General features: G+C 44.5%; 1 protein-coding gene across 13 annotated transcripts in view; it reads left to right on the top strand.

The window, feature by feature from the left end:
- The window catches only part of MCF2L (MCF.2 cell line derived transforming sequence like), a 322,158-nt gene that overhangs the window by 273,872 nt on the left and 27,938 nt on the right, over nucleotides 1-20,348 (top strand). For all 13 annotated transcript variants that reach the window (XM_029604679.1, XM_029604671.1, XM_029604675.1 and 10 more), the window contains 5 exons: nucleotides 6,572-6,641; nucleotides 9,771-9,863; nucleotides 10,327-10,419; nucleotides 17,189-17,314; nucleotides 20,079-20,300. In XM_029604679.1, coding sequence (XP_029460539.1) covers nucleotides 6,572-6,641; nucleotides 9,771-9,863; nucleotides 10,327-10,419; nucleotides 17,189-17,314; nucleotides 20,079-20,300 — 604 coding nt within the window. The remainder of the gene's footprint in view (nucleotides 1-6,571; nucleotides 6,642-9,770; nucleotides 9,864-10,326; nucleotides 10,420-17,188; nucleotides 17,315-20,078; nucleotides 20,301-20,348) is intronic.

Raw genomic sequence — 20,348 nt, 5'->3', positions numbered from 1 at the left:
TCAGTATACATAAACTCACGTTCTCAGAAAGACAACAAGGGTTTTGTCAAGAACATATAAAAAGGGTGGTTGCACCGTATTTGAATTCTAAGCAAAATTGACATTTCGTAATTAAAAGTTTGTAAGGTGTATTTCTCACAGGACAAGCAGGATGGTTGTCCTCACAAATGGGTGACATCGAGGATGGAGCCCACCACGGAAAACTTCTGTCAAAGTTTAACAGAACTTTGACTGGCCCCTACTGGGCATGCCCAGCAAGGCACTGACCCTGCAGCCAGCAGGGGTCTCCCTTCAGTCTTCTTTTTTCCGCGCAGCAGTTGCCACGCGGTGAAAGGAGCTCTCTTACCACGTTCCTGACAGGAATTTGGAAATTAATTTCCTAAGAAAATTTGCCCCTCAGGGGTCTCCCTTCGACAAATTTTTGTCATCTTTACGGAATCCGGTAAGTTTTTTGCCATTTTCCATCGACTACCGTCGATTTTGGCCCTCGAGGCCTGTTGGCACTTACCGATCCCCAGGCTAAATTTTGGCTTACAGCCATGGCAACGAGGTTCCGTCGTTGTCCGGATTGCACCCGGACTATGTCAATCACAGACCCCCACAGGGTTTGTGTTATGTGTTTGGGTAGTGAGCATGATGTCCTGACTTGCACCAAATGTGCCTTAATGACACCCAAAGGTCGCAAAGCCAGGATGGAGAAGATGGGGCTCCTCTTCCATGCACCCACCCCAACGCCATCGATAGCATCGACGTCATCGGAACCGGCACCGTCGAAGTTGCACCATCACCGTCAACCCTCCGGTGACCGTCCGCCATCGATCGCTTCTCGGCCGTCGACTCCCGTCCCTTCCCCGGATGGGCGAGGGGATCGGAAAGAAAAGCATCGCCATCGACGGCACAAGTCTCGGCCTGTCGAGGATCCACAGCCATCGACCTCCGCTCAAGCCGAGCCACCGACTAAGAAGCCGCGATCAGACCGGACACCCTCCACGTCTCGTTCGCAGGCACCGAGGAAACCCTCACCCTCTCGGGGTGTGGGGGCCGTGATCCCACCGGTTACGGTGGTCCCTCCGGCCTTGCCTCAGCCTCCCTCTCCCGTCGAGCCGGGTATTGTTACCCCTGGTCTCCGGGCAGAACTGGACCGGCTGGTCCAGGAGGCCATCGAGAAAGCGATGAAGAAATTACAACCTCCATCGGCACAGTCTCCGGCACCGGTTCCGGCACCGACGCCGGCACCGACTTCGCCACCGAGGAGGGAATCGACCACCAAGCCGTTGGTGCAAGCTCTAGCACCTCTACTGCACCGCATGGAGGCACTTATGATGGCCCTTCCATCGGTAATTCCAGTACCATCGACGACAACACCGTCTCCGACTGGATTCTCATCTGCAGGAGAAACACCGTTCCGAATTCCCCCTTCCGGGGTGGTTCCATCGGTACCTTCTGGTATATCCCCACCGATTTATCCTTCGGCTCCATCGATTCCGCGTCCGGCACCGATTCCATCGGCAGCGCCGAAGCCCTCGATGCCATTCCTAGTTCCACCTGCAGCACCGATTCCATCTAGATTTCCATCGATGCCTTCAGAGCCTCAACCAGGTCCTTCAGGGCTTCAAGTCCCACATGATCCCTACGATACCTGGGGTGATGATGATGATACATCTTCTGACACAGATTTGCCTTTACCACCATCTCCTACAGAGAGTAGAAAAAGATCTCCTCCTGAGGATCTCTCTTTCATTAATTTTGTAAAAGAGATGTCAGAAGTTGTACCTTTTCAGTTACAATCTGAAGCCGATGACAGACACCAGATGATGGAACTACTCCAATTTCTGGATGCTCCAAAAATCATCGCTTCCATCCCTATTCACCAGGTGTTTTTGGATCTGCTAAAGAAAAACTGGGAATCTCCTTCATCTATTTCACCAGTTAACAAAAAAGCTGACTCCACATATCTTGTCCAGTCAGCACCAGGTTTTCAAAAGCCTCAACTGGATCATCGTTCTGTTGTGGTTGAGTCTGCGCAGAAGAAGGCCAAACGTCTTAAGCCACACTCTTCCACTCCACCTACCAAGGACAATAAATTCCTGGATAGTGTGGGACGAAAAGTATATCATGGAGCTATGTTGATTTCACGCATAGCTTCATATCAACTTTACATGACTCAATACAACAGAGCCATCCTTAAGCAGATGCAAGACTATGCTGACACGTTGCCGGATCAGTACCAACCACAGCTTCAAGCCCTTCTTCATAAAGGATTTGAGGCAGGGAAGCACGAGATTAGAACTGCCTACGACATATTCGATGCTTCCACAAAAGTTTCAGCCACAGCCATCTCAGCCAGACGTTGGGCTTGGTTAAAGGCGTCTAACCTTCGCCCAGAGGTCCAGGATCGTCTTGCTGATCTACCCTGCTTAGGCGACAATTTGTTTGGAGAACAAATTCAACAGATTGTGGCAGAGTTAAAAGATCACCATGAGACGTTGAAACAACTCTCGTCTGTCCCACCTGACGTGTCCTCCAAGCAACCACCAAAGAAGGACTCTAAGAAGTCGTTCTTTCGGCCACGTCGCTATTATCCTCCATCAGCTAGGCCTCGTCCTGCACGGTCCTCCAACAGGCCTCAGCCTCGCCAGCCAAGAAAGCAAAGACCTACTGTAGCCCCACCTCCTGGGCCTGCGGCGGGCCTTTGACTTCCCTCTACTGAGCACATGCCAGATCCCTCTTCCATACATCCCTGTGGGGGGTCGACTGTTCCACTTCTTACACCGTTGGAAACAGATCACCTCAGATCACTGGGTGTTAGCAATTATCGCACAGGGTTACCACCTCAACTTCATGGCTCTCCCGCCAGACTCCCCGCCCCTTCAGGCATGGAGTCTAACCAGCCAGTTGGCTCAATTACAACAAGAAGTATCCCTTCTTCTACAATCAAATGCTATAGAACCCGTCCCTCCCTGTCAACAAGGGACAGGATTCTATTCCAGATACTTCCTAATACCAAAGAAATCAGGGGGGCTACGTCCCATTCTGGACCTTCGGGCCCTCAACAAGTACCTTCAAAAAGAAAAGTTCAAGATGGTAACCCTGGGCGCGCTGCTCCCTCTGCTGCAAAAGGGGAATTGGCTGTGCTCTCTCGACCTCAAGGACGCTTATACCCACATTGCCATAACACCATCTCATCGCAAGTATCTGCGTTTTCTGGTAGGCCGCGACCATTATCAGTACCGGGTACTACCTTTCGGTCTGGCATCTGCTCCACGAGTCTTTACCAAATGTCTCGTAGTGGTAGCAGCATTCCTCAGAAAGGAAGGTGTCCACGTCTACCCCTATCTGGACGATTGGCTAATCAGGGCCTCTACCCCTCAGATTGCTCAATCCTCCCTAAAATTGACAATTCACACACTCCTTTCCTTAGGGTTTCTTGTCAATTACGAGAAATCTTGCTTAGTCCCATCTCAAACCTTATCTTTCATTGGGGCAGACTTGGACACCTTACAGGCAAAGGCTTACCTTCCGCTGCAGCGGGTCCAAACTCTCATGTCCCTAGCTCGCCAGCTCCAGTCTCAGGACACGGCCACGGCTCGCCAATTCCTCATTCTCCTAGGACACATGGCATCCTCAGTTCAAGTCACTCCCATGACCCGACTAGCCATGAGAGTAACACAATGGACTCTGCGACACCAATGGATTCAAGCTTCTCAGCGCCTGTCCTCCATAGTCGCAGTTACACAAGCGCTTCGCCTGTCTTTAACCTAGTGGATGACTCAAATCAATCTCCTTCAGGGCTTACCTTTTCTCCTACCAGATCCACAAGTAATCCTGACCACCGACGCTTCCCACATCGGTTGGGGGGCTCATGTGGACGATTTCCAAACCCAAGGGTTATGGTCACCAGAGGAAGCCGAACACCAGATAAATTTTTTGGAACTTCGAGCAATCCGTTACGCGCTCAGAACGTTCAAAGATCGTCTTTCGAATCAGATAATCTTAATCCAGACAGACAACCAAGTGGCCATGTGGTACATAAACAAGCAGGGAGGCACAGGCTCTTTCCTTCTGTGTCAGGAAGCTGCGCAGATTTGGGCAGAAGCCCTCTCCCACTCCATGTACCTCAGGGCCACTTACCTGCCGGGAGTAGACAATGTATTGGCAGATCAGCTGAGCCGGGTCTTCCAACCACACGAGTGGTCACTCGATCCTCTGGTAGCGACCTCTCTATTTCACAAGTGGGGTTCTCCCCACATAGATCTCTTTGCGTCCCCTCAGAACCACAAAGTAGACAATTACTGCTCTCTCATTCGGAGCCACCACTCTCGGCCGAGGGATGCCTTCTCCCTCAAGTGGACATCAGGTCTGCTCTATGCATTCCCTCCACTTCCTCTTCTGTCAAGGACTCTCGTGAAGCTTCGCCAGGACGGAGGAACCATGATCCTGATAGCACCCCACTGGCCACGCCAGGTGTGGTTTCCCATTCTTCAGGATCTCTCCATCCGCAGGCACATCCCTCTGGGAACGGATCCGCATCTGCTCACTCAGAACGACGGATGCCTCCTCCATCCCAACCTCCAAGCCTTGTCCCTGACGGCATGGATGTTGAAAGGTTAGTCCTTCAGCCTTTTAACCTTTCGGATTCGGTTTCTCGTGTCCTGATAGCTTCACGAAAGCCCTCCACCAGAAGATCCTATTCGTATAAATGGAAAAGGTACACATCTTGGTGCACTTCCCAGTCCCTTGATCCCCTTTCCTGTCCAATCTCTAAGTTCTTGGACTATTTATGGCATCTATCGGAATCGGGTCTTAAAACCTCTTCCATTAGGATGCATGTCAGTGCAGTAGCCGCTTTCCATAAAGGCATACAGGGGGTCCCTATTTCAGTACAACCCCTGGTAACACGCTTTCTTAAAGGCTTGCTCCATCTGAAGCCACCCTTACGTCCTCCGGCCCCATCTTGGGACCTTAATCTGGTTCTTGGTCGGCTAATGAAACCACCTTTCGAACCTCTACACTCCTGTGAATTAAAGTATCTCACATGGAAGGTATTATTCCTTTTAGCTATTACTTCAGCTCGCAGGGTTAGTGAGTTACAGGCCTTAGTCACCTATCCGCCTTACACTAAACTCCTGCAGGACCGGGCGGTACTCCGCACTCACCCTAAATTTTTACCTAAGGTAGTATCGGAGTTTCACATCAATCAATCCATCATACTACCTATCTTTTTTCCCAGGCCCCACTCCAACTCCGGAGAACAGACTCTGCATACCCTAGACTGTAAACGGGCTCTAGCATTCTATCTAGACCATACAGTTTCTCACAGAAAGAGCACTCAATTATTCGTCTCTTTCCATCCTAACAAGTTAGGACAACCTGTGGGTAAGCAGGCTCTATCCTCCTGGTTGGCGGACTGCATTTCTTTTTGCTATGAGCAAGCTGGCATTCCTTTTCAAGACCGTGTAAAAGCACACTCTGTGAGGGCCATGGCGACTTCGGTGGCACACCTTCGATTGGTGCCGCTTCCTGACATCTGCAAAGCTGCAACCTGGAGTTCTCTCCATACTTTTGCAGCCCACTATTGTTTGGACAAAGCTGGAAGACAGGACTCCATCTTCGGCCAATCTGTCTTGCGTAACCTTTTTCCAACCTGATGTACCAACACCCTTCCACCTTCCCGGTAGGGTGCGGATGCCCTTACCAAATTCCACCCCAGTTGTTGTGCCTCTTGCACGTCGTTGGGTGCATTTGGTGCAAGTCGGGACATCCTCAGCTCGGTACTCACCCATTTGTGAGGACAACCATCCTGCTTGTCCTGTGAGAAAGCAAATGTTGCTTACCTGATGTAACAGGTGTTCTCACAGGACAGCAGGATGTTAGTCCTCACGAAACCCGCCCGCCACCCCGCGGTGTTGGGTTCGTTTTAGTTTTTACTTTTTTAGGCACTGCCTGTAGCTTTGAAAATCAGACTGAAGGGAGACCCCTGCTGGCTGCAGGGTCAGTGCCTTGCTGGGCATGCCCAGTAGGGGCCAGTCAAAGTTCTGTTAAACTTTGACAGAAGTTTTCCGTGGTGGGCTCCATCCTCGATGTCACCCATTTGTGAGGACTAACATCCTGCTGTCCTGTGAGAACACCTGTTACATCAGGTAAGCAACATTTGCTGTCTGTCTTTACTTGATAGTTGAATTTTGTATTTATATATAGTTTCATTAAAAAAAAATTGATTTTCTTCTTTTGTACCTTGAGAGATGGAAAACTTGATGCAAAAGTATGTAAATTTGCCACAATTGCTGCAGAAGTGTGCAAAATCTGGCATAGAATTTCTTAATGCCGTGTGAAAAATCTGCTGCAGGAAACGGGGGGGGGGGGGGGGGTGTATGTCTGTCTTTCAAGTGCCAGTGGTCTCTGTCATTTTCACCAACAGGGAACACATTTTTGAATGCAAAGTACAATCTATAATCTTGCTTTCCCTTTAGGAATCTTGATTTAAAAAATAGTATAAATGACCTTGAGAATTTAGTTACATTCACTCTTGTGCTTGTTATAATGAGAATTAATTGCCTTCCTCTCTTCTTAGAATATTCTTGAGAGAGCTAGAAAATTACAAAGAATATCCAGAACTTGTAGGAAGGTGTTTTCTGGTACGGGTAAGTATATAGGAAAACCTGTTTACTGCAGGTTCACTGCGCCAAGCATTGCTGCACGATAACGTCCTAATTTGTAGGAAATGTAACATTTAAATGAACCCATCTCCCACCATGAGCTGTGTAATGTGTTAGATCAGTTAAAAGAAATTGTACCTTTAGTGGGTAATTTTCAAAAAGATTTCCGTACATAAATCGCGTTTGGTGGGTGCAGTGCGGAAAAGTATATGCAGAACGCCATTTCATACATATTTTTCTCTGCACTTACTGTGGGCATTCCGTGGAATGAAGTTGGGGGCAGAGAAAGCATTTATACATAGTTTTGATTATTAGAAGAACGTGCATAAATATATATACATACATACATACATACATACAAAAAGTGCTAGGAAGCAGTTAGAACTTGCTACACGTAGCTGCACAACCTAGGAATTTTCAGTGGACTTAAGCGCAAATCCATAGACTTCAGATACAGGCAGGCTGTTGAAAATTAACCTCCCCAAATCTGAATTCTGAACATCTCCTGAGCAATGAAAATGATGAAATATCTGGCGACATTCTTGTTGGAAAGATGTTCGTTTGTTTGTTTTTTTTGGGTGGGGGGGGGTTAACATTTTAATTTTTTTATTTTCCCCAAGGTGAATACAAAAACGAAATACCAAGAAATGGGTCCACCCCTCATATAAATAAAACTTAGCAATTATCATTTATCACAAGCAATTACAAACTAACTGGAAGATCCAGTAGTCCACCTATCACAAGGCAGGAGGTGCCGCACATAAGAGAGAGATAAATTAGAAGCAAAAGAACCTAAACGTCAGGATAGTGGAAAATCTTGACTTTCTAACTGGATACAGGAGTAGAGCTGGATAAACTTATAGCACCAAGAAAAATTCTTAATTGTTCAGGTTCAAAGAATAATTATATCTCACACCTGCAAACAAAATTAAACATTTACACAGATAACGGGACAATAAAAACAGTGCCTCGAGGACCCTCACTTCCTTGCACATTACCAGGAATAGTTTACTTCTTTCCTTAGTATTTTTAGTTACATCGGGATAAATCCATATTCTGAGACCCAGAAACAACTTATGAAGCTTGCAAGATTACAGGTACATAACCATGCTAAGGTCTTGTTGGAAAACAAGAGAGACTACAAGCGTGGCCCTAGTAATTACCTCTTCGGTGGACTGTTCTAACCATACTGTTAGATCATAATCATCCATTACATTCTGGGCCACATCTTGGGCCATTGCCTGTTGCTGGACTCTCTTCCCAGTAGGGAGATAAAAAATTCTATTCAGTGGAGGCATAAACTCGGGGCGGACCATGCAAAAGGGATGGAACAGCTCCCCTATGAGGAAAGGCTGAAGAGGTTAGGGCTGTTTAGCTTGGAGAAGAGATGGCTGAGGGGGGATATGATAGAGGTCTTTAAGATCATGAGAGGTCTTGAACGAGTAAATGTGACTCGGTTATTTACACTTTCGAATAATAGAAGGACTAGGGGGCATTCCATGAAGTTAGCAAGTAGCACATTTAAGACTAATCTGAGAAAACTCTTTTTCACTCAACGCACAATAGAGCTCTGAAATTGTTGCCAGAGAATGTGGTTAGTGCAGTTAGTGTAGCTGGGTTCAAAAAAGGTTTGGATAAGTTCTTGGAGGAGAAGTCCATTAATGGCTATTAATCAAGTTTACTTAGGGAATAGCCACTACTATTAATTGCATCAGTAGCATGGGATCTTCTTAGTGTTTGGATAATTGCCAGGTTCTTGTGGCCTGGTTTGGCCTCTGTTGTAAACAGGATGCTGGGCTTGATGGACCCTTGGTCTGACCCAGCATGGCAATTTCTTATGTTCTTAATATCTCCACCATGTATTTCTTCAAAATTTCCCTGGGCACAACATCTGGAGGAAAGTTCAACAGGCAGAGATTAAGGAACCTTGCTCGATTCTCCAGTTGCTCCATCTTCCTGTAGAGATTATTTGTATCCTGCATAACACCAGCGTTAACCTTCTTGATGTTCAAAACCTTTTTCCAGTGATTCAATTCTCCTAGTATATTCTTTACCACTTGTCTGTTGATTTGGCAGCCAAGGTCTTCACATTCTCTGAGGGAACATGTATCAGAAGCACAAACATTCAAAGAAGTATCCAGCATCACAAGTGCCATTCAAATAGTCAAGAGTTACCATTGTACCTTTGACAGTGGGGATAAAGATCTATCAATGGCAGGGGGGCAATTTCTCCTTGGACTGTGGCGGGGACCCTTCATAAACAATGATAGAATTCCTCATTTCTTCACCCCCAGCAGCTTCCAGCTGTTTATCCAAACGTGTAGCCAACCAAGCTTTCTCATCTCCACTGCTCTTCAAAGATTCCACAAACAGAGGTAGAGCCAACTTCCCTCACAGGACATGCATCAACCGCATCATCACCTGGGGGGCAAATCTCTTGTCAGACAACCCTCAAATCTCTCCCCGGTGTAAGCCGCTGATCCAGAGGGCTCAATAAACTAAAACGCCTTTGGAGCTTTGACGCTCCTCCTTAGGGACTGACCACAGAGGAAACGTCCTCCACCAACCCAGCCATGCCACTAAGATGCCCTTCTATCTCTTGCGGTGCAAGAGAATGAACCAGAGTCTCAGCTGAAACACACTCAATCTTCCCTTCCTTTTGGGAGGCATAGTCGCCAACAAATAAGAAAGAAAAAAAGAAAATACATTTGAGGAAACTAGGAAGAGAAAGAAACAGCAGATGAAAGCCCCGCTACTCTCATGCCACCATCTTGGCTGCTCCCCCAGAATCCAGAAAGAAGGTAGTCTGATCAGTTCAGGAGATGTTAGATTCTTGTCATTAGTTCGCATGCATCATTCTTCTTAGCGTATCTCTTTTATAGATTTGAGGCCTACACGTTTTAATGCACAGTAGTATGCTGTACACGGTGCTATATAAATACTAAATCACATTGCACACCAGGAGTTTATGCTCACGTCTTAGGCATTTCTAGAAGCTTTTTAAACACATGCTTTTAATTGTTCATAAAACTTACAAAAAAAAAAAATTGTATATTCTTCAGAAAGCCGTAATGTGGTTACTTGAAGTGTTGACTGGTTCTTGTCTAAATTTAGATGGAAGATTTTCAAATTTATGAAAAATACTGTCAAAATAAGCCAAGGTCCGAAAGCTTATGGAGGCAGTACTCAGACGCTGTGTTCTTTCAGGTATTTACGTTTCTTGTTTATTATACTGAGGACAATTTTCAAAAGTTTTTATGTGGGGAAACTCAGGTTTAACTGTGTAAAACCTTTTGGAAATACCCTCCTGCCCCGGACTTCAGTGTATCTATGAGTACTTGTGCTGTTTCACTGTGCACATTCTTCTTTCACAAGTGGAGCAAAAGATCAGGGGGTTAGAGCAAGGAAATTATATGGTAAATTAATTTTGAAATTGCCATCCATAATTCGCATCTGCTGTAGTGTAGATGGGAAGTCTGTGAGAATTTTCTTAAAAATGATCTTGCAAATCTGTACCTGCGGACCTGTGAGCTATAAGGGGAGGCTGAAAATAGCCCCTTTTATAATGTTGAAATTAACCTGTAAATGTTAAAGTAGCCCCAGTGCAAACGTCTATGAAAGAGCGCATTGCTGACCTCCTGTCACTTGTGTTGCATTAATTTCACTGCAGGAATGCCAGCGGAAGTTGGACCACAAGTTGAGCCTGGACTCCTATTTGCTGAAGCCTGTACAAAGAATCACAAAATACCAGCTATTACTGAAGGTGAGGCCAGTAGAATGGCATTCAAGGGCTGGGTTCTGAGGTTACCCCATAAATCGGGTGCAGAATGATGCAATGTAACAGAATATTCATATCTAACTATATAATAAAAAGAAAAGTTGTTTGCATCACCAGTATGCAAACGGAGCTTCACCCTTCTCTCTCCCTGTACTCTCCAGCTTCACTAATCTTTCTCTTGTATTGTCTAATCCTTGATCTACTACCACGTATGGAAATTGAGCTCTGCTTCTCTCTCGGGCTGTGCTCTCCAGCTCTGCCCCCCTCTCCGAATCAGTCTCCTCTCTACTACTAAGCAATAACCTTCCTCCCCAGTTTCTACCCACGAAGAATATAAATGATTTATATTCTAAACCAGTGGTCCCCAACCCTGTCCTGGGGGCCCTGACATGCAAATTCTCTCTCATGCATATTCATTGTGGATATCCTGAAAACCCGACTGGCTGGTGGGCCCCCAGGACAGGGCTGGGGACCACTGTTCTAAACATTTTGTAAGGCACATATAAAATATATATACAATTCAGCATATCAAAAATTTTTAAAGCAATTAAAAAATACATACACTTGGTTTAGATTTTAAAATGTGTGCATGGATGCGGGTATTTTATAATATGTGCGCGTGGGGGGAATTATTTATTTATTTATTTATTTAGGATTTTTATATACCGACATTCTCGATACAAATATCGAATCAGGTCGGTTAATTAAAAAAGTTACGCGCAGCGATGCGAGTAGGGCTTCCCCAATTCCCTCCCAGTCCGCTCCAATTAAGGAGCAACTGGGAGGGAACTTCCCTGTACCCCTACCTAACCTTCCTACCCTATCCTCCCGACCCCTAACCCCTTCCTAGGTATTATAATTGTTTTTGTTATTTACCTTGCTCCATCAGAGCAGCAGTAGACTCCGTGTGCCGGCCAGCTGCTGGCGCGCTGGCTAATGGCACTATCCCGGCCCGGCCCTTTCAGACCGGCCGACGCTTCGGCGCATATCGGGAGATGAGTGTGTGGCCGAGCCTGTTATAGTGTGCAGCGTGTGCAAGGCCCGGTCACACGCATAACCCCCGAAATTTACGCCCGTGATGGTTCTTCGGTTACTGTCTCTCCCCCGTTCTATGGTCAGATCATTATATGGTTCATTTTATAGCACACATAAAGAAGTTTGCAATAGTTGACTTTGAAAAGCCCATTATTATTGAAAGGCATGGAAAGATTGATTATAGAAAAACTTTATAGAACTTTTTTCTGTAAAATTAGATAGTTCTCAACCCCATGATTGAGTTTCTGCTGTTAAACATGGAACGATGCTAACCAGGAGTTACTAGACATTTTAGCCCCGATTTAAACAAATCAGGCCTAAAACTAATAGAATTAGTAAATGCTGTCCATGGCACAATAGTGATTTAAAAAATTATAAACTGGCCCTGAGGGCTAAAAAGTAAATCAAATGGAGCCCTTTTTAAATATTGAGGTTACATTAGCTATCCTCCAGTCTTCAGGTACAATGGATGGATTTTAATGATAGGTTACAAATTTTTGCTAATAGGTCTGAAATTTCATTTTTGAGTTCCTTCAGAACCCTGAAGTGTATACCATCTGGTCCAGGTGATTTACTACTCTTCAGTTTGTCAATCAGGTCTACCACATCTTCTAGGTTCACCGTGATTTGGTTCAGTCCATCTGAATCATTACCCATGAAAACCTTCTCAGGAATGGATATCTCCCCAACATACTCTTTTTAGTAAACACCGAAGCAAAGAAATCATTTAATCTTTCCGCGATGGCCTTATCTTCTCTAAGTGCCCCTTCAACCCCTCGATCATCTAATGGTCCAACTGACTCCTTCACAGGCTTTCTGCTTCGGATATATTTTAAAAAGTTTTTACTGTGAGTTTTTGCCTCTACGGCCAACTTCTTTTCAAATGCTCTCTTAGCTTTTCTTATCACTGTCTTGCATAAGCGTTGGCAAGTTAAATGTATTATCCTATTTTCTTCTGTTGGATCCTTCTTCCAGTTTTTGAATGAAGATCTTTTGGCTAAAATAGCTTCTTTCACCTCCCCTTTTAAACATGCCGGTAATCGTTTTGCGTTCTTTCCACCTTTTTTAATGTGTGGAATACATCCGGACTGTGCTTCTAGGATGGTATTTTTTCAACAATGACCACGCCTCTTGCACACGTTTTACCTTTGTAGTTGCTCCTTTCAGTTTTTTTCTTACAATTTTTCTCATTTTATCAAAGTTTCCTTTTTGAAAGTTTAGCATGAGAGCCGTGGATTTTGCTTACTGTTCCTCTTCCAGTCATTAATTCAAATTTGATCATATTATGATCACTATTGCCAAGCGGCCCCACCACCATTACCTCTCTCACCAAATCCTGTCCTCCACTGAGAATTAGATCTAAAATTGCTCCCTCTCTTGTCGGTTCCTGGACCAATTGCTCCATAAAAATGTCATTTGTTCTATCTAGGAATTTTATATCTCTAGCATGTACCGATGATACATTTACCCAGTCAATATTGGGGTAATTGAAGTCTCCCATTACCGCACTACCAATTTGGTTAGCTTCCCTAATTTCTCTTAGCATTTCACTATCAGTCTCACCATCTTGACTAGATGGACGGTAGTATACCCCTATCACTATAGTCTTCCCGACACACAAGGGATTTCTACCCATAAAGATTCAATTGTGTATTTAGTCTCATGCAGGATGTTTATCCTGTTGGACTCTATGCCATCCCGGACATAAAGCGCCACACCTCCTCCCGACTGCTCCTCTCTGTCATTGCGATATAATTTGTACCCCGGTATAGCACTGTCCCATTGGTTGTCCTCCTTCCACCATGTCTCTGAGATGCCAATTAAGTTTATGTCATCATTCACTGCTATACATTCTAATTCTCCCATCTTACTTACTTAGACTTCTGGCATTAGCATACAAACAATTCAAAGTTTGTTTTTTGTTTGTATTTTCATTCTGCTTTTTAATTGATAGGGATGTTAGAATTTTTTAGCTCAGCTGAGGTTTTAGTTACAGGCACTTGGACTACTTTTCTTATTATTGGAACCTCACTGTCGGGATGCCCTAATTCTAATACATCATTAGTATCCTTTGAAGATACCTCTCTCCGAACCATGCACTGCTGAGTGACTGTCAGCTTTCTCCTTTGTTCTAGTTTAAAAGCTGCTCTATCTCCTTTTTAAAAGTTAGCGCCAGCAATCTGATTCCACCCTGGTTAAGTTGGAGCCCATCCTTTCGGAAGAGACTCCCCCTTCCCCAAAAAGTTCCCTAGTTCCTAACAAAACTGAATCCCTCTTCCTTGCACCATCGTCTCATCCATGCATTGAGACTCTGGAGCTCTGCCTGCCTCTGGGGACCTGCACGTGGAACAGGGAGCATTTCAGAGAATGCTACCCTGGAGGTTCTGGATTTAAGCTTTCTACCTAAGAGCCTAAATTTGGCTTCCAGAACCTCCCTCCCACATTTTCCTATGTTGTTGGTGCCCACATGTACCATGACAGCCGGCTTCTCCCCAGCACTGTCTAAAATCTTATCTAGGTGACGCGTGAGGTCTGCCACCTTCGCACCAGGTAGGCAGGTTACCAGGCGATCCTCACGCCCACCAGCCACCCAGCTATCTACATTCCTAATAATCGAATCACCAACTATGACGGCCGACCTAACCCTTCCCTCCTGGGCAGTAGGCCTTGGGGAGATATCCTGTGTGCGAAAGGACAATGCATCACCTGGAGAGCAGGTCCTCGCTGCAGGATCCTTTCCTGCTGCATCAGGTTGATGCTTTCCGATCATGAGACCTTCCTTCTCCAAGGCAGCACCAGTGATGCCAGACTGGAGTTGGGACTTGGCTCCTATGTCCCTGAAGGTCTCATCTATATACCTCTCTGTCTGCCTCAGCTCCTCCAGATCTGCCACTCTAGCCTCCAGAGATCGGACTCGTTCTCTGAGAGACAGGAGCTCTTTGCATCGCATGCACATGTACAACTTCTCACCGGCGGGTAAAAAAATCATACATGTGACACTCTATGCAAAAGAACTGGGAAGCCCCTCTCTTGCTGCTGGACTGCTGCCTTCATCTCAAATTTGTTCAGTTGCTATTTAAGTTTTAGGTTGCTATGGGAGTAGGAATGTGTCTAATTAATGTCCTTTAAATGCATTAGTGAATTCACTATGTGTCTGGTAGTGGCCTACATGGGAATGAGTGGTTGAAGATTTGGCAGCTGGGATTCAGTACCAAGAAGTGCAGTCATGCATCTGGGGGCAGTAATCCAAAAGTGTATATGATGGGGAGTGAAATATTAATGTACATGGACCAAGAGAGAGGAATCTTTGGGGTAATAGTGTCTGGTGATCTGAAGATGGCAAAGTATTGTGCAAGACAATAGCTAAAGCCAGAAGAATGCTGGGTTGCATAGAGAGAGGAATAACCAATAAGAAAAAGGAGGTGATGATGCCCTTGTACAGATCCTTAGTGAGGCCTCACCTGGGACTGTGTTCAGTTCTGGAGCCTGTATCTCAACAAAGGTAGAAACAGGATGGAAGCGACCAAAATAGTGTGGGGTCTCCACTGGAAGACTTATGAGGAGAGGCTGAAGGATCTAAATATGTCTATCCTGGAAGAGAAGAGGACAGGGGACATATGATACAGATATTCAGATAAGAACATAAGAACATGCCATGCTGGGTCAGACCAAGGGTCCATCAAGCCCAGCATCCTGTTTCCAACAGTGGCCAATCCAGGTCATAAGAACCTGGCAAGTACCCTGAAAGGTTTTAATAATGCATGAACTTCAAACCTTTTCTGTTGCAAAGCATTTAATAGAACTGGTGGTCATGAAATGAAACTCCAGGGGAGATGATTCATAGCCAACATCAGGAAATATTTCTTTTTCCTTTTTTTCCCATGCTGGGTCAGACCAAGGATCCATCAAGCCCAGCATCCTGTTGCCAAAAGAGGCCAAACCAGGCCACAAGAACCTGGCAATCACCCAAACACTAAGAAGATCCCATGCTACTGATGCAATTAATAGCAGTGGCTATTCCCTAAGTAAACTTGATTAATAGCAGTTAATGGACTTCTCCTCCAAGAACTTATCCAAACCATGGAGAGGGTGGTGAATGCCTGGAATGCCCTTCTGGAGGAGGTGGTGAAGACAATTACAGTCAAAGAATTCAAAGGGGCATGGGATAAAAACTGGGGATCCCTAAAGGCTAGAGGATGGGAATAAAGAAAAAGGTTGCATGAGGATAGCTTGCTGGTGCGGCAAGTACTACCCTTAAAAGAAGGCATGGGGATTACTAGCCTTAATCAGTAAGCCTTGATGCTTTGATGCAACTACAACATTGCTGTCTGCTTGGAAAAGGGGAAATGGATTCAGATGATAACCAACGAGGGCTCCGATTTTTATGGTCTGGGGAAACTGATAAGAATGGGGGTAACCTGCACAGAGCAGCAGTTACTACCCTTAACAGAAGGCATGGGATTACCACCCTTAACTAACAAGCACTGATACCTTTCATGCAACTGAAATGTCGCTCTCTGCTTTGCAAGCAGGGGGTGGGGGAAGGAATTGGATTCAGACAACAACCAACATGTGCCCTGACTTTTGCGGTCTGGGGTACTGATACGCAGACCTAAGGGAAAAAGCACAGGACGGCTTCAGCTGCCAAGTCCATAAGTAATGCTTGCCAAGCAGCATAATTTTCAAGAAGGCTCATCACCCAGTGAAAGAGAAACATGGGGGGTACCATAAGAAGCTTGCTGGGCAGACTGGATGGACCATTTGGTCCTTTATGTGATTTCACTGTTGTGGGGGGGGGGTAGGGGGGAAGCTACTCCCTAATACGTCATGTATTGGGGAGTAGCTTCCCCCATCCCCCCCACATGTGTGTCATACACATGGGTTCTGCTTGTGTATCATGATCCATGTGATACAGTATTTGGGTCCATTCACAGTTCTGCTAAGGGTGATAATGACAATACCCCAACTTTAATTGGGTTCCCATGGCTAAGCAAGAGAAGGCGGAAACCTGCAGATTAATTTCTCCTTAGAAATGAAATAGAATATCATAAATCCTAGTGATTTTTTTTTCTCAATTGTAATTGCCAGCTGCACCCACTTCACATCAAATACTTTTTTTTGCAGAACTGCTGCTTCATGAATGGGACCCTTCCAGGTTTTTCCCATAATATTTTTTATTACATTTTCCTATTTGTAGACTAAATATTTTATATATAAATAGCAACAGCGGTACATTTCAACACATAGCTTTCCCAGACCTAAGTCCATGTCCTTCCTCTCTATTTGCCCAGTTCACTTTCTATTTTGAAAATAATTTAACTTCTTAAAATAGAATATTAGATTAATATAGTGTTGCCGACTGAAACTGTTTTGTAGTAGCACTATTGCTCTTAGGAGATGAGTAGGTATTGCTGTGCAATGATATAGGGTCTTTGTTGGTCCCTTTTTAGCAGTTTTCAATAAGGGCTGAAAACTCTATAGCATCAAAGGTATGAATCCATCATCATCACTTCTATGAAAATTGACTGATTGGGCGCAGGCGTAGGGGGAAGGTTTGGGGGTGTGGAATGGTGTCCTAGCACCTATCCTACTGAAAATGAGCTTGATCCAATAAAGGTGAAGTCATTTTCAGTAAGATCAAAGTTGAAATCCTTGCATAGGCATGGTTTTCACTTCCTGTGCCTTGTATAACTCTTGAGTTTCTCTCTTCATTATACAGGAAATGTTGAAATACAGTAAAAACTGTGAAGGTGCTGAAGACCTGCAGGAAGCATTAACATCCATATTGGGTATCCTTAAAGCTGTAAATGATTCCATGCACCAAATCGCCATCACTGGGTATGAGGTAAGTCCCAACAGGTGAAGCTGAACATTTGTAGGTTTTTGCTTAACCGTTCTCTTGACAAAACATTTACTTGACCTCTGTGTTATGAAATTCCCTTCACTTCCCCACCATCTTGTGACACCTCACTTTTTTATCCCCGCTGCAGAAAAATATGACTCGCCCAATTACTGGTGTTTTTTTAATCCAATCAACATTTTTTCTGTGCTTGGTGGGGCAGATTTTATAACCTGCATGTGTGGCCTACATTTGTGCGCGCCGGGTAGCGCGCACAAATCTTAATCCAATTAATTGTAATCCAATTCCTTCTACTTTCATTTGTCCTGAATTACTCTCCCTGTTCATTGTAACTTTCATGCCTATAATTTTGGTTTTTCCCCTGGTTTTGATGTAAACCGGTACGATAAGACATGGTCTTGAGCATCGGTATATTAAAAGAATTTAAATAAAATAAATAAATAAATTGTACGCCCGATTTTATAACATGCGCACAGCCGTGCGCATGTTATAAAATCTGGGGTCGGCGCGCGCAAGGGGCTGCACACTTGTGCACCTTGCGCGCACCAAGCCCTAGGGGAGCCCCGATGGCTTTCCCTGTTCCCTCCGAGGCCGCTCCGAAATCGGAGCGGCCTCGGAGGGAACTTTCTTCCGCTCCCCCCCCCCCCCCCCCACCTTTACTTCAGGATTTACGCCTGCCGGCGCACCATCCCCTGGCACGGCCGCTGTGCTGGAGGACTCGGGAACGCCCCCGGCCCCGCCCCTTCCTGCCCCTTTCCCAAAGCCCCAGGACATACGCGTGTCCTGGGGCTTGCACACGTCACCGAGCCTATGCAAAATAGGATCAGCGCGTGCAGGAGCAGGATTTTGGGGTTACGCGCGTAACCCTTTGAAAATCTGCCCCGGTATTCTTAAGGATATTTTATAATGTATTTATTCGTTTGGGGTTTTACGTTGGGAGTTTAGTGGTTTATGGTTTGTCCTTGGAAGGTATTTGCATTATTTATTGATTTGTTCAATAATATACCATTATTATTCCTGGATTTTTTTGAGTTAATATTGCTTGTACACTGCCTTGGAAAGACTTGTAATTTGGAAAGGTGGTGTATAAATTTTATAAATTTAAATTATATTTCGTTTCCCCACCATTCATATGCTGCTTTATGTTGCTGCACCTTTGCTTTGGCACATTTATTGGATCTGTATGTTGGAGTACCTTTGCGTCTTTACCTGAAGATCCACAATGCAGCTGCTGTACAAATTGGTGGAGCTGGGGCTTCTGTCTAGGAACGACCAACGCCACTCCACCATGGGGGCAAGTTTTAAACCATCTGCACTGCTGCAAAGTCCGCAGGTACTTTTTTACCTGCAGAATCTGCAGCAGGTATTAAAGCGAAAGTATGTGCGCATTTTCGCTTCAGATACAAAATATCTGCCAACATTTGCACCTGCTTTTTCTGTGGGTAGTTTTTTCATGGAAATTAAGACACGTTCATTTAAAATGCAACTTACGTGTGGTGTTTTCCTCCCCCAAGTTAAACATGCTCCCAGGAATACCTCCTCTAAGTGTGGCTAAAAGTCGGCATGTATCTGAGGAAGGGACAAACTGCTTTAGTTTATTTATTTATTTAAAAGTATTTATAAACCGTTTTTCAAAACAAGGTTTTTTGTCAAAACGGTTTACAAAGTTAAAAATAAAAGATAAAATTAAAATAAAATGGAATTAAAATAAAATTAAAAAATACAAAATCTGGTATATACCTAAAAGGTAATAGTATTAACAAAAATCTAATTAATAATGGAGCCGGGCCATAATTCATTTTATAATCATGGGAAAGAAAAGGGTAAGGGGGTTACATAAACCTCTTTGTACCCACATAAATAGCTCTGAAAATTGTCCTGTAAATTTCACAGTGCCCATGAGACACACATATACCCCTTGTAAATCCAAGGTCTGCAGTAGCATAGTTCATGAAGAATGTCCATTACCCAACAACACAGAAAGCTTGTGTGTATTGCACAATTGTGTACTAATGTGGTTCACTGAAATAGGTGCTTAGAGCCAACAGCTGTGGAGAAAAGCTTTCTGTTTAAATGCTGTAAAATAATATAATAAGGCCTTATGGAGAGAGCAGAGTGCTACACAAAGCACCAATATAAAACTCTCTCAAATGATTTTACTGATAAGACATTATATAGGATTTAAAATTGTGCATTTCCAACCTCTAAACTAGGTTACATAATTGTCAAAATTTCTATGCTTGGCTTTCTACCATAAACAATTAATCTGAATGGCCATCTGTATCTTTGTTCTCGCTTTGCATGTAAAATTATCCTCACCTTGTATACAAATAGGCCTGCAACTAACAACATTGCCAGTATGACCTTGTTGATTCTTAACATAGTTCCTGTAGTCCTGAAGCCCAGTTCTTTCTGATAACACAGCATTTTCTATTTGGCCTGCAGCTCGACTGTTGGTCTGGCAAAAGCAAAGCTTAAAACGGAAACAGAAATATTATACAGTACTTATTAGTAATTATAAAGTTCTTATGATCACAATCAAAAACCCAGGAGAACAAAAATACTGACTTCTCGTGGTGACATGTCAACTAGTGTTTGTTTCATTGCTTTTTTTTACAAATGATAGCTGCAATAGGGACTGAGAGCCTATGAGCACCAGGGGCATATTATGTGCTTGTTGCATCTAATTTAAGCCCAGGTTTAGAATGAATGAAAACACAAAAAACTGAGCGACTCTTGTTTATTTTAGGGCAATCTCACTGAACTTGGGAAGCTTCTGATGCAAGGCTCCTTCAGCGTGTGGACCGAGCATAAGAAGGGCCACTCCAAAGTGAAGGACCTGGCCCGGTTCAAGCCCATGCAGAGGCACCTCTTCCTTCACGAGAAGGCGGTTCTGTTCTGCAAGAAACGAGAAGAGAACGGCGAAGGCTATGAAAAGGCCCCGTCCTACAGTTATAAACATTCACTAAAAGTACGATAAACCAGTAAGACGCCCAAATGCAACCATGAAGCCCTTTCG

The sequence above is a fragment of the Rhinatrema bivittatum genome, chromosome 5 (genome assembly GCF_901001135.1).
Source record: "Rhinatrema bivittatum chromosome 5, aRhiBiv1.1, whole genome shotgun sequence".
NCBI lineage: Eukaryota > Metazoa > Chordata > Amphibia > Gymnophiona > Rhinatrematidae > Rhinatrema > Rhinatrema bivittatum.
Note: the sequence above shows the minus strand (reverse complement) of the source record. Positions and strands in the feature narration are given on the sequence as shown.